This window comes from Pipistrellus hanaki (assembly GCF_964339955.1).
Source record: "Pipistrellus hanaki genome assembly, chromosome: 1".
Lineage (NCBI taxonomy): Eukaryota > Metazoa > Chordata > Mammalia > Chiroptera > Vespertilionidae > Pipistrellus > Pipistrellus hanaki.
The window spans coordinates 129,174,885-129,189,012 of record NC_140503.1 but is presented as its reverse complement, the minus strand read 5'-3'; the positions used below and the strand labels follow the sequence as shown (position 1 = coordinate 129,189,012).

Here is a 14,128-nt window from a genome sequence, read left to right as displayed (position 1 = left end):
CCTGGATGCTTCCTTTAGGGCTCTAGCTCTCAGACTCTTTGATCTCAGGATCTGTTGACACTTAAAAATTGAGGACCCTGAAGAGCTTTTGTTTATAAGGGTTTTATCTATTGACATTTATCATTTTAGAAATCATCACTGAGAATTAAAAAATATATTATTAATTCACTTAGAGATAACAATGATAAACCCATTAGATGTTAACATGTATAACACTTTATAATTACATTTCCCAAAACAAAATATATTTATGAGAAGAGTATCATTATTGTACATTTTCTTCACATCTCTTTAATGTCTGGCTCAAAAGATAGTTGAATTTGCATCTGCTTTGGTGTTCAGTCTTTTGTGATGTATTGTCTTAGCTGAAGTAAATGAAGAAAATCAGGCCTCGCCAAAACCGGTTTGGCTCAGTGGATAGATCGTCGGCCTGCGGACTGAAGGGTCCCGGGTTAGATTCCGGTCAGGGGCATGTACTTTGGTTGCGGGCACATCTCCAGTGGGGGTGGGGGGGTGCAGGAGGCAGCTGATCGACGATTCTCTCTTATTGATGTTTCTAACTCTCTATCCGTCTCTCTTCCTCTCTGTAAAAAAATCAATAAAATATAATAAAAAATAAAAAAAAGGAAAATCAGGCCTCATACAGATGTGTAGGTTGAAAAGAGAAGTGTTTTTGTAGCTTCTCAGATCATGAATCACACCAAAACACAAGTGGCAGGTTTGTTGTTGTTTTTTACATAAATTGCAACAAGATATCTGAAACCATACCAGTGAACATTTAGTAATCTATCATATAAAATTCATTAATCTATCTGGCACTTTGAATTCCTCTTCTCCCCCAGCATGATTTTGAACAGATTCATTGGTCATTTGGAAAATACTGGTTTACTGAGTAATGCAGATCTTGAATTGACTCATTTCATTATACAATAACAGAAACTCACGTTTGTTGATGTCATTGCTCATATTATTTGAAAAGTTCTTTTAAGTATTGTGGATCTGACATATGCCCTGGAGGGGATGTAAGTTTTCCAGAATTCAAATTTTCATTAAAAATTTTGACTTTTGGTTTTTGGCAACAAATACTGTCAGTTATTTTTGAAAAAACGTCTGCCAAATACCTAAGTTTGAGTAATCATAGTTTGTTTTTCAGTGGTTCTTTCAAATAAAAATGATGGTCCATGAAAAGAGTAGCTAGTTCATGATACACAACGTTTTTTTTTTGAGCCAGAGTGGCTTTATGTGTACATTTAACAGCGGTAATTTTTAATGCTTCATCAAAGACATTAAGTGAAACTGGCCTTATTTTAAACTGTAACTGGTGGTGCAGAATATAATGACTAGTGTAGTTAAGAGCCACTACCCTAATTCATTTTATCCAGTAGTGATCTTATATGATCAGCGCTAATGTCCATACAGTGAAAAATAATTTTATTATGAAAATAGTTTTAAAAACAGATTTCTTAATGATTTTAGAGAGGAAGGGAAAGGGAGCGAGAGAAACATTGATGATGAGAATCAGTGATCAGGTACTTCCTGCACACCCCACACTGCGGAAGGAGCCCACAACCCAGCCATGTGCCCTGCCTGGGAATTGAACTGTGATCTCTTCGTTCGTAGGTTCAACCACTGAGCCATGCTGGCTGGGCATGGAAATACTGATTTTTTTTTTTAATCTGCAAGTTTTTATTAAAAATTTTTTATTGTTGAGAGTATTACAGATGTCCCCTTACTCCCCTAGTGCCCTCCTCCACCCAGTTCCCACCCCACCCAAGGTCTTCATTATCCTATTGTCTGTGTCTATAGGTAATGAGTATCTATACTAATAAAAGGGTAATATGCTAATTAGACCAGATGTATTCCGGACAACCCTTCAAACATCCTTCTAGATAAAGCCATGGCTGTGAGAGCCAAGGCAAGCCGCCAAGGCTGGGAGGGCCCATCACAGAGCCCAGGCCAGTTTGGGAGGGTCTTCCTCCGCACAGCATTGATTGCAAAGCCTGGGCAGGCGGACAGGGCTTCTCTGTGGGTGGCGATGGGACCATCAGAACCCCGGTTGAGTGGACAGGGCCTCTCTTTCCTCTGCCATTGATCTCAGAGCCGTTGAAGGGTGGCCAGGGCCTCCTGTGCACAGGGATGAATGGCAGAGCCCAGGCTGGGTGGGAAGGGCCTCCCTGTAGGCGGGAATGAATGGCGGAGCCCGGGCTCAGTGGGCAGGGCCTCCTTGTGAGCCAGGATTAATGGTGGAGCCCTGGCCTGGTGGAAAAGGCCTCCCTGTGGGCAGGGATGAATGGCGGAGCCCAGGCCGGGTGGGTCCCCAATTGGAGAGGGTGCAGGCTGGGCTGAGGGAGCCCTCTTACCCCACCATGCACAAAATTTGTGCACTGGGCCTCTGGTCCTATGTAATAAAGAGGGAATAGACTAATTGACTCTCATGCTGTCGCAAAGATGGAGGTGCCCACAGCCAGTAAGGAGGGAATATGCTAATTGACTGCCCTGCCCTCAAAGATGGCAGCACCCAGAGCCAGTAAGGAGGGAATATGCTAATTGACTGCCCTGCCCTCAAAATGGCAGCCCCAGAGCCAATAAAGAGGGAATATGCTAATTGACTGCCCCACCCTCAAATATGGCAGCACCCACAGCCACAAGATGGCGGCACCCTGTCTGCTCGGCCCCCTAGCCTCCCAGGGCCGGCTGGAGGTGCAGACAAGCCTCGGATGGCAGCTGCCCAGCCTCCCAGAGCTGGCTGGGGCTCAGATAACCAGGGCTGGCCGAGGCTTGTGCTGCTGGCAGTGGCAACAGCAGAGGTGAGATGGGGTGCCGCCTTTCCCTGATTGCCGGGTCGCCTCCTGCCCCTGACTGTGAGAAGGGGGCAAGCTGGACTGAGCGACCTCCTGCCTCCAGTGCATGAATTTTCATACACTGGGCCTCTAGTCTATATAATCTATATAATAAAAGCCTAAGTGATGGTTATGGTGGAATGCCCAGAATAACTGGTCACTGTGATGTGCACTGCCCACCAAGGGGCAGATGTTTAATGCAGAAGCTGACCCCTGGTGGTCAGTGTGCTTCCACAGGGGAGTGCTGTTCAGCCAGAAGCTGGGCTCACGGCTGGTGAGTGCCTCTCTCACCTCTGTGACAGTGCTAAGGAGTAGTGAGCACAGCAGTCAGGAGCAGCGAGCAGGCAGGCGGAGGAGCAACGAGCAGGCAGGCGGAGGAGCGAGGGCTTCTGGACTGTGAGCGGGATGTCTGCTTGCTGGCTGAGGGACCGTCCTCTGCTAGTGCATGAATGTCATGCACTGGGCCTTTAGTCTGTATTATAAAAACCAGTGGTCCTAATGCTGTAATGACCAAAGACTAGTATGGGTGGGAGGGGCTGCGAGTGGGGCGGTGGGCAGGGCCATGTGATTTTGCACACTGGGCTTCTAGTATGCGTATAAGATCTTTAGTTAATCTCTCCCCACTCTCCTTCTCCCTTTCCTTTGAGATTTGTAAGTCTGTTCCATCTTTCCACGCCTCTGGTTATGAAAATAGTTTTAACCTTGGCACTCACAGGGTTCTACAGATTACACTTTGAACCCTTCTTTGGGCTGTCCTCAAAGATAGTGGCGTCCAGAGCCAATAATATTTATCCTTAATGTACATCATATATTGCACATACATGGGTGTTAGTTACTAAAACGTTTCATGAGAGGCTTGAAAAAAAAGTATCTTTTTTAAGCATGCTGTAGTATTTTTCTTCCTTTGAAGATATATGCTTTTCTTGTAGGAATGTATCCTGTCAGGTATAATGTCAGTGAATGGGAAGAAAGTTCTTCACATGGATAGAAACCCATATTATGGAGGAGAAAGTGCATCTATAACACCTCTGGAAGATGTAAGTATTAGAATAAATTAATATGCGTTTATACTTTGAATCTTTTACTTTTTAAAAAAGACTTGATTTCAGAAAGGAAGGGAGAGAGAGGTAGAAACATCAATGATGAGAGAGTATTATTGATCAGCTACCTCCTGCCACTTGGCTTATTCTGTTCCACCTTAGCAATATGTGAATTTGAATGTTCTGAAATTTTAAACTGCAAGCTTTCATCTAGAGTTTCTACTTTCTCACACAAATTGCAAATTAACTGGAACTAATTATAAATGTCTTTTCTGATATGAAGATTCCAGATTTTATTTTTAACTCCTTACATAACTATAAAAGCAAAATTAAGCCTTTTGGCTTTGTATTCAGGAAAGAATGAGTTTAAATGATTTCTACAAATAAGTGTATCTGCAGAACTAATTAATGTGTAATTGACAAATTGTTTCATGTTCTTGCTTTTCTGCTAATAAAAACAAACTGTCTTTGCAGTACTTATGTTAACTAACATTCATTAGTTTAGTAATATGTTTAGTTTATATATGCATTAGAACTTTACTAACAATTTTACCTGATTCAAAATGAAATGTGCTTCCTATGGCTGGTGTGGCCCAGTTGGTTGGAGTGTTGTCCTGTACACCAAAGATTTTATCCCCTGTCTGGCAACCTATCCACGTTTCTCTCCCACGTTGATGTTCTCTCTCCCTCCCTTAAATCCTCCTGTTTTTAAAATCACTATAAAAATAAAAATAAATGTTCTTGTTATACTTTACCTCATGTACTGGCATTATTACCCCAAAACTATGTCATTAAAAAACAGTTGCATAGTATATGGGAATTAAGTTTTGTTACATTATGGATATTTTTTGTTTTGGTTTTAGTTATACAAAAGATTTAAAATACCAGGAGCACCACCATCATCAATGGGGAGAGGAAGAGATTGGAATGTTGACTTAATTCCCAAGTTCCTTATGGCTAATGGTAAAGAATTCTAACTTAAATTTATGACAGAATCTGATTTAAAACTAGAAACTAACTCCTGACAGAGAATATTATTCCAGGTATGTGGAAATGGATATTTTAAAATGGTGAGTAATATGCTCCATTAGAGGTGTCTGGAAGCAATAAAATTGGAAAGAAATGGAGGTGACTTCTTAGTGATTGGTTCTGAAGAAAGAAAATTATGATATGACAGTATATATAAAAATTGTAAGCATTTATAACAGTTTTTCTCTTGATGCTTTAGTAGATAATCAAGACTTTTTAATTTGTTGGCTTTTAAAGTTATTTTTTAATTAGAAGAGTTGAATATCTTTTTAAATTATTGTGATATTGTCTTTTTCTGAATGACTGGAAAGTCTATTTATGTTCTTTAAAATAAAGTACTTACCACCCTTTCCCTTTTTTTTGAATTTATATCCTGTAATTTGTTTTAATGCAAAGTTCTTATTCGAATTTTCTCTGAAATAATTTAGTGTTAACTAAGTTATTTTGAGATTAATTATAAACTCAAAATATTTTATGTAAGAAAATTATTGTATTGAAATTAGAAAACAAAAGCAGAAAGGAAATAAAATTTACATAATTAGAATTCACCATCTAGAATTATAGTTAATATATTTTGGTGTATAATCTGCCAGGCCATTTCTTTCAATTGACATACTATGAGAGTTGGTGTGTGCGCACACGTGTGCGCACGAGAGAGAGAGAGAGAGAGAGAGAGAGAGAGAGAGAGAGAGAGAGAGAGAGAGAGAGGAGGGAGGAAGGGAGGGAGGGAGGGGGAGGGAGGTGGGGGAGTGGGGAGGGAGGGAGAAAGAGAGAATGAGTGTGTGTTTATGTAATAAATCTTACTGTATACTCCTTGAAGCGTATTATGGGGGATAAAGGGAATGAGGAATGATTTCTTTTTTTTTTTTTTTTTTTTTTTTTTTTTTAATATATTCCATTGATTTTTGTACAGAGAGGAAGAGAGAGAGATAGTTAGAAACATCAATAAGAGAGAGTCATCGATCAGCTGCCTCTTGCACACCCCCTACTGGGGATATGCCGCAACCAAGGTACATGTCCTTGACCGGAATCGAACCCGGGGCCCTTCAGTCCCCAAGCCGACGCTCTATCCATTGAGCCAAACCGGTCCCGGCGAGGAGTGATTTCTTAAGGCTTTCCCTTCATATTGATAATCAACATTAGACTGAGACTGCCTCTTTTCTAGTACTTTTACCAAACCCCGGATATTATTCATTTTAATTTTTGTCATTTTGTTGTACTAAAAGACAAAATAATTGATTTTTTAAAATATCTTTTTATTAGAGAGTGAAATGATTTCTAGATTTTTATTGGCTTTTATATTCTTTTTTTTTTTTTTTTTTTTTTTTTTTTTTAATTTATTGATCCTCACATGAGGATTTTCCCCCCATTGCTTTTTCAGAGAGAGTGGAAGAGGGGCGGGGGGAGAGAGAGAAATACCAATGTGTGACACAGCAAATGATTGCCTCCTGCACGCTTGCCTGGGGCTGGGGAGGGAACCCAAAACCCAGCTATGTGCCTTTGACTAGGATTCGAACCTGTGTCTCTGTTGTGCTAGCCAACCTTCTAACTATAGAGCTACACCTGCCAGGGTGGCTTTTGTATTCTTTTATTATTATTATTATTTTTATTATTTTTTATTTTTTTCAGAGAGAAGGGAGTGGGGAGATAGAAACATCATTGATGAGAGAGAATCATTGATCGGCTGCCTCCTGCACATTCCCTTTTGGGATTGAGCTCGCAACCCCAGCATGTACCCTTGTTCACAATCAAACCTTGGACCTTTCAGTCTGCAGGTCAATGTTTTATCTACTGAGCCAAACCAGCTAGGGTGGTTTTTGTATTCTTTAGTGAACTGTCTTGTGCTTTTGCATATTTTTCTGTTGGGGTTTTATGTTTTTCCCCCCTTATTGTTGTAAAGTGCTCTTTATAAAGACTATATACTCTTTTAAAATATGTTTAAAATACCTTTTCCAGTTTGTGATTGGCCTTCTATATTACTGTTGCGCTTTTTTGTGTGTGTGTGCAAAAGCTTTTAAATTTCATGTAGTCATATAGGTTAATCTTTCTTTTGATATGGAAGGGTATGCTTAAAATTTTTCTATCTCAAGGTTATGTAAATATTAATACTTTTAGTTTTACAGTTTCATTTTTTCACCTATTTTCTTTGTAAATTATCTATTTTATTATCCTGTTTGAGAAGTAGAGATTTATGAATCTAAAATTTATTGTTTTTCAAAATGGTGAAATATTTGTCCCTCAACACCATTTATCTTTTCCACTTTGATTTAAACTTTTATGATATATTAAATTTTTATATGTGGGTCTGTATTATTTTTGATTAATATGTGGACTAAATATAATTGTACAATGTACTTTAATCTCTGGCTGCATAATGCTCTTGTCATTATTTCTTGTTTTCAAAGAAAACCTTTTTATTTTGACTGCCTTAGTGTGCTTATCTTTTCAAATGAGTCTTAAAATAATTTTATTTCTAAAAGAAGTTTGCTGTTTTTATTATAACAAGTTCTTTGGTTTATAGGTAGGTAATATTTTAATCATATGCCTAGCTTTCCACCCTCCCATTTATTTATTTATTTTGCTTTTTTGTTTTTTCTTTATCTGAAATTAATGTTTATTTTATTAATATAAATAGACACAGAAACTATAAAGCATAAATTCCTGAAAATTCTTGCCTTTCAGTTGCCTCTCTTTAAAATATAACAGGAACTTTAAAGAAACCCAGCCTATTTGCAGTAGTATTATAATTCTAAACCTCATACCTGTAATAATTGTGTAGCTTTTACAAAAGCAAGTTAATGAAGTTATTAACCTTAAAGTTGTATAAATTAACAAATACTTCTAAATATGTTAACAAGTAGGTATGCATTCTGATTGTCCCATTTAAAATATGGCTTTGGAGACTTTTTGTAGGAGTTATTGGATAATGGTAAAGAATTCGGAGCCATTAGTATTGGTAAATGATTTTTATTTCTGCTAGTTTTTAAGGAGTAATAAGATGTTAATCATAGTTTGAATTGTGTGACTTTTATAGGTCAGCTGGTTAAGATGCTACTTTATACAGAAGTCACTCGTTATCTGGATTTCAAAGTGACTGAAGGGAGCTTTGTCTATAAGGGAGGAAAAATCTACAAGGTTCCTTCCACTGAAGCAGAAGCCCTGGCATCTAGTAAGTAATTTTATTTTTTTTAGAATGTTAAGGTTTTACAATGGAAAATGACTATTAGAGATTAAATTTAAATGTCCCTTACATCAACCCTCATTTACTCATTCAATAAAAAAATATTTATTGAATGTGTATTATATGCCAGACACCATTCTGGGTAGTTGAGAATACCTCAATGAACAGAATGTTCAAATTTTTCTATTCTTTTTGGTATTTAAAGAGATTTTAAATGACCATCTCTGTATCATGACCATCTCTATGTCTAGGTCTAGTAGTGCCCTTTTCATAATAATAATTCATAAGAGCAGTTGTTTTTTTGTTTCCTGTGTGTTAGCATCTTGCTAAACATTTCACATTCATTTTCTTACTTGGCTTTTAAAACACCTTTATGAGGTAAGTTTTCCATTTTGTAGATAAGAAAACTCAGGCCTTAAATCACATCAGTGATTTAAGTAGCAGGATGGGAATTGAAACCCTGGAGGGATTGCTCTAGAGCACATGTGTCAAACACAAGGCCCGCGGGCCAAATCCAGCCCGCCAGGCCTTGCAATGTGGCCCGCACCGCGCTGTCATCACTGCACTCCGCTGTCAGTTTATGACATTGTCAGTTTATGACTGTTCAGTAAACCATTCGGCCCGCGATTTAGGCTGGATTTTAGATTTTGGCCCCTTCTCTGATTGAGTTCGACACCCCTACTCTAGAGCCTGTGTTCTTAATCCCTCTATTAAGCTGACCTCCTAGACCTGTGGTTGGCAAACTGCGGCTTGTGAGCCACATGAGGCTCTTTGGCCCTTGAGTGTGGCTCTTGCACAAAATACCACGGCCTGGGCTAGTCTATTTTGAAGAAGTGGCGTTAGAAGTTTAAGTTTAAAAAATTTGCTTCTCGAAAGAAATTTCAATTGTTGTATTGTTGATATTCGGCTCTGTTGACTAATGACTTTGCTGACCACTGTCCTAGACTATATTATTCAACCTGCTTAAAAAGAAAAGAACTCTCACCGTAACTGGTTTGGGTCAGTGGATAGAGCATCAGTCTGCGGACTGAAATCTTTCAAATTCTCCAGGTTTGATTCCGGTCAAGGGCATTTACCTTGTTGGTGGGCACATCCCCAGTACAAGGTGTGTAGGAGGCAGCTGATCGATGTTTCTCTCTCATTGATGTTTCTAACTATCTCTCTCCCTTCCTCTCTGTAAAAAAAAAAAAAAAAAAAAGAAAGAAAAAAACTCTGATCTGTCAAAACTCATCTTTTAAGTTGATGCTGTTGCCATTATCTAAAATCTCTATTTTTAGGAATTTCCAGTGAGTGTGGAGTGATTTTATTCTCTGCCCTAAATTATTTCCTCCACTGGCTCAACCAAAGATTCCTGGTTAATATTTTCTGTTTTGATCTCTTAAATAGCAAACACCCCTAGAAAGGACATCAGTTCTTTAGTGTGTTCTATTTTGATATTCAGAGCAGTTTAAGAAATGACACATTTGTAAAACTCAGGGGTAGATGAGTTTTATATACCAAATGTTTTAGGAGTTTAGAGGAGCGAAAGGTTTGGATTGTGAGAATAGGAAAAGAATCGATAAATTCTCCAGTAATTTTATTTTGGCATAAATGTGGAAAAGTGTTCTCATTTATTTTGGCAGTTTTCCATAACTCCCTTTATTCTTGCTATCAGGGGAGAAAATATTGGGCCTAAAATGTTGAAAGACATGATAGCTGGATAATAAAAACATCCACTAACAGTTTTGCTAGGTTAGAATAGACAATTGGGAAAGGAAGGGAATGGCTCCAAATTAAATTGAAGGGATTTAGTGGCGTGATCATGGGTTACAAATTATTTTAAATCCTTTTTAAAAATATATTTTTATTGATTTCAGAGAGAAAGAGTGAGGGAGAGATAGAAACATCAATAATGAAAGACAATCATTGATCACCTGTCTCCCACATTTCCCATAGTGGGAATGGAACCCGCAACCCAGGAATGTGCCCTTTGCAGGAATTGAACCGTGACCTCCTGGTTTATGTATATGAGCCTAATATGCAAATTGTCCACTCTGGAGTCCAGTGTGCGTTGACCACCAGGGGCTGGTGCAGAATGAAGGAAGGCCCGGCTGGCAGCCTGTAAGGCCTCGATCAACTCTGATATCTGGCCGGACCTACGGATCCTACCCGTGCACAATTTTGTGTACTGGGCTTCTAGTTTTAGGAGATACATATACTACTATGTTTAATACTTTAAACAATAAAATAAAATAAAATAAAAACAAGGGCAGTTCCCGCATAGCAAATAAATGTCTACTCTGGTTTATAAAAAAAATAGTTTTAAGTATTTTGAAGATCCCTACTAGAGATTGTGAGGGAGGCAGCTAATTGCTGATTCTCTCTGATTGTTTTTTTCTCTCTTTCTCTTCTCTGAAACCAATTAAAAATATATTAAAGATTATAATAAAATAACAGTATTATTGCCAGAAGTATTTTCATAGAAATAAGAATGTAAGCGGTTGAATAGATTTCTTTTAAACAAAGTTTATGCTTTTTATTTTTTTATTACCTTTGAGCTCTTACCTATAGATTTATTTATTATTTAAAAAAATATATATATTTATTGATTTTTTTACAGAGAGGAAGGGAGAGGGATAGAGAGTTAGAAACATTGATGAGAGAGAAACATGAGAGAGAAACATTGATCAGCTGCCTCCTGCACACTCCCTACTGGGGATGTGTCCACAACCAAGGTACATGCCCTTGACCAGAATTGAACCTGGGACCTTTCAATCCGCAGGTCGATGCTCTATCCACTGAGCTAAACTGGTTTCGGCAGATTTATTTTTAATCATAGTTACACAATATTACATTAGTTGTAGGTGTACAGCATACTGATTAGACAATTTTATAACTTGAAAGTGAACAGCACAATAATTCTAATACCCACCCTGCACCGTACATAGATACTATATTATTGACTATATACAGGCCTGGTGCACGAATTCTTGCACCAGTGGGGTCCTTCGGCCTGGCCTGAAGGATCAGGCTGAAACCAGCTCTCTGACATCTCTCGAGGGATCCTGGATTGCAAGAGGGCACAGGCCAGCCCAAAGGACGTGGGAGCTTGGCCAGCTGGGGAGGGACTGTGGAAAGGCTCCAGGGAATGTCTGGCCTGTCTCACTCAGTCCCAATCCTGGACCCCAGCAGCAAGCTAACCTACCAGTTGGAGCATCTGCCCCCTGGTGGTCAGTGCATATCATAGTGACTGGTTGACCAATTGTCTGCCCCCTACTGGTCAGCATGTCATAGTGAGCAGTTAAGTGGCCTTTAGCATATCATTAGCATATTCTTTTTGATTGGTTGAATGGCAGACCAGACACTTAGCATATTAAGTGTTTATTATATAGAATTTCCTATGCTGTACGTTATATCCCCGTTAATTATTTTATAACTTGAAGTTTGTACTTCTTAATCCCCTTCAACTTTTTGCCCATTTCCTACCTCCTTCTGCCTGGCAACACAGTTTGTTCTCTGTGTCTGTATTTGTTTTTTTAGATTCCATATATATGTGATATGGTAGTTATCTTTCTAAGGCATATTTGACTTAGTATTATACCCTCTACATTATCCATGTTGTCAAAAATGGCAAGATTTCATTCTTTTTGATGGCTGAGTAATTTTCCAGTGTGTGCATGCGTGTGTGTGTGTGTGTGTGTGTGTGTGTGTGTTTGCACATGTGTATGTGTGACATCAATTTATCTGTTGATAGACATCTAGTTTGGTGTCATGTCTTGGTTGCTGTAATGAACCCAGAGGTGTATGTATCTTTTTAGATTAGTGTTTTCAATCTTTTGGATAAATACTAGAAGTGAAATTGCCGGGTCATGCGGTAGGTCAAGAGCTCTTATCTACATTAATAGCATTAACCACCTGCATCATTTTAAAAAATTAAAGTATTTGCCTTTTTGCAGTTTTATTTTTCTATTTTTTTTAAAAAAATATTTTATTGATTTTTTACAGAGAGGAAGGGAGAAAGATAGAGAGCTAGAAACATCGATGAGAGAGAAACATCGACCAGCTGCCTCCTGCACACCCCCCACCGGGGATATGCCCGCAACCAACGCACATGCCCTTGACCAGAATTGAACCTGGGACCCTTCAGTCCTCAGACCGACACTCTACCACTGAGCCAAACCGGTTTCGGCTTTTCTATTTTTGATTTAATTTTTTTCAAATATTTAAAACATACACATATACTGAAAATTCAAATAAGATCAAAGGGTATATTTATAGTCTAGCTCTTTTTTTTTTTAAGAGGTTTATAACAACTTACTATCTAGGGGTGTGTGTGTGTGTTAGCTGGGAAATCTAATTCTTACTATTTTTCACTCCATTCTTTCCACACTGATAGGTAATCATTTTTACTTGTTTCTGGTTTATTCTCCCTTTTTGCAAAAATAAGCAAATAAATGATTGTCTCTTGCACATCCCCTACTGGGGATTGAGCCCGCAAACCAGGCATGTGCCCTGACCAGGAAACAAAACTGACTTCCTGGTTCATAGGTTGATGCTCAACCACTGAGCCACTGCAGCTAGGCATGTATATAATATATACCTATACACACACACACACACACAGACATATGTGTATATATGTGTGTATATATATGTATGTGTATATATATGTATTTTAAAATACTTATTTCAGAGAGGAAAGGAGAGAAAAAGACAGAAACATGAATGATGAGAGAGAATTACTGATAGACTGTCTCCAGCATGCCCCACACTGGGGATTGAGCCCATAACCCATCCATGTGCCCTGACCAAGGATCAAACTTGACTCCTGGTTTATAGGTGGACCCTCAATCACTGAGTCATGCCTGCTGGGCTTAATGTATTTTTTTTTTTTAATATATTTTATTGATTTTGTACAGAGAGGAAGGGAGAGAGACAGAGAGCCAGAAACATCGATGAGAGAGAGTCATTGATCAGCTGCCTCTTGCACACCCCCTACTGGGGATATGCCCGCAACCAAGGTACATGCCCTTGACCGGAATCGAACCCGGGACCCATTGAGCCAAACCGGTCTCGGCCTTAATGTATTTTTAAGCTAGGTTTATTGAGGTATAATTCACATACAGTAGAGAATTTACCTGTGTTTTTTTTTTTTTTAGCATACAGTTTTATGAATTTTTACCATATCACTACCTTACCTACAGCTGTTTTTATCTTAATGGATAGAATTTTTAAGACAGAATGGTGGCAAGAAAATTCTAGACAAAATTCTAGACAAATGAGAAATGGGAAAATGTTGAGGTAGGGAAGTATAAGAGAAAGGTAAAATAAAAGAGAAAGATGTGAATAAATTATAGTTTTAATAGAGGCCAGGTTCACAGATTTGTGCTTTAGTGGGGTCCCTCTGCCTAGCCTGCAGAATCAGGCCGAAACCAGCTCTCTGACATCCCCTGAGAGATTCTGGATTGCGAGAGGGTGCAGGCCAGGCTGAGGGACCCCATCTGTGAACGATTTTTCACTGTGGAGGGACTGCGGGAGAGCTCCAGGGCATGTCCCACCTGTCTTGCTTAACCAAACCCCCGTGCAGCAAGCTAATCTACCAGTTGGAATGTTTGCCGCCTGATGCTCTGTGCACATCATAGTGACTGGTTGACCAGCTGACTGCCCCCTGGTGGTCAGTGCATGTCATAGTGAGTGGTTGAGCGGCCTTAGCATATTATTAGCATGTTACGCTTTGGTTGGTTGAACAATTGACCAGTCGACTGGATACATAGTATATTAGGCTTTGATTATATAGGACAATAGCTTACATTTACTGGACATATTTGCCAGCATGTATGTACTAAGTACTTTGTGTGTGTTATCTAACTTTAGTTTATGTAGTCCTTTATTACAAGCCTGTGATATGTAGGTGCTATTACTTTTTACAGATGGGAAAACAGATATAGTAATATGAAACAAAAGCCCAAAGTAGCATTATCTCCTAACTAGTAGAACTGGCTGGAAGTTAGATTCTTCTGACTCAAGAAGCCCCCCACCCCCATACACACTTTTAACTA

At 38.8% G+C, this 14,128-nt stretch overlaps 2 protein-coding genes across 2 annotated transcripts in view; both read left to right on the top strand.

Moving 5' to 3' along the window:
* Positions 1-14,128, top strand: part of ANKRD16 (ankyrin repeat domain 16) — a 181,345-nt gene that overhangs the window by 71,362 nt on the left and 95,855 nt on the right. The window lies entirely within an intron of this gene.
* The window catches only part of GDI2 (GDP dissociation inhibitor 2), a 44,960-nt gene that overhangs the window by 12,626 nt on the left and 18,206 nt on the right, over positions 1-14,128 (top strand). The window contains exons 2-4 of the mRNA XM_084868639.1: positions 3,770-3,877; positions 4,744-4,843; positions 7,944-8,078. Of these exons, the coding sequence (XP_084724765.1) occupies positions 3,770-3,877; positions 4,744-4,843; positions 7,944-8,078 (343 nt within the window). The remainder of the gene's footprint in view (positions 1-3,769; positions 3,878-4,743; positions 4,844-7,943; positions 8,079-14,128) is intronic.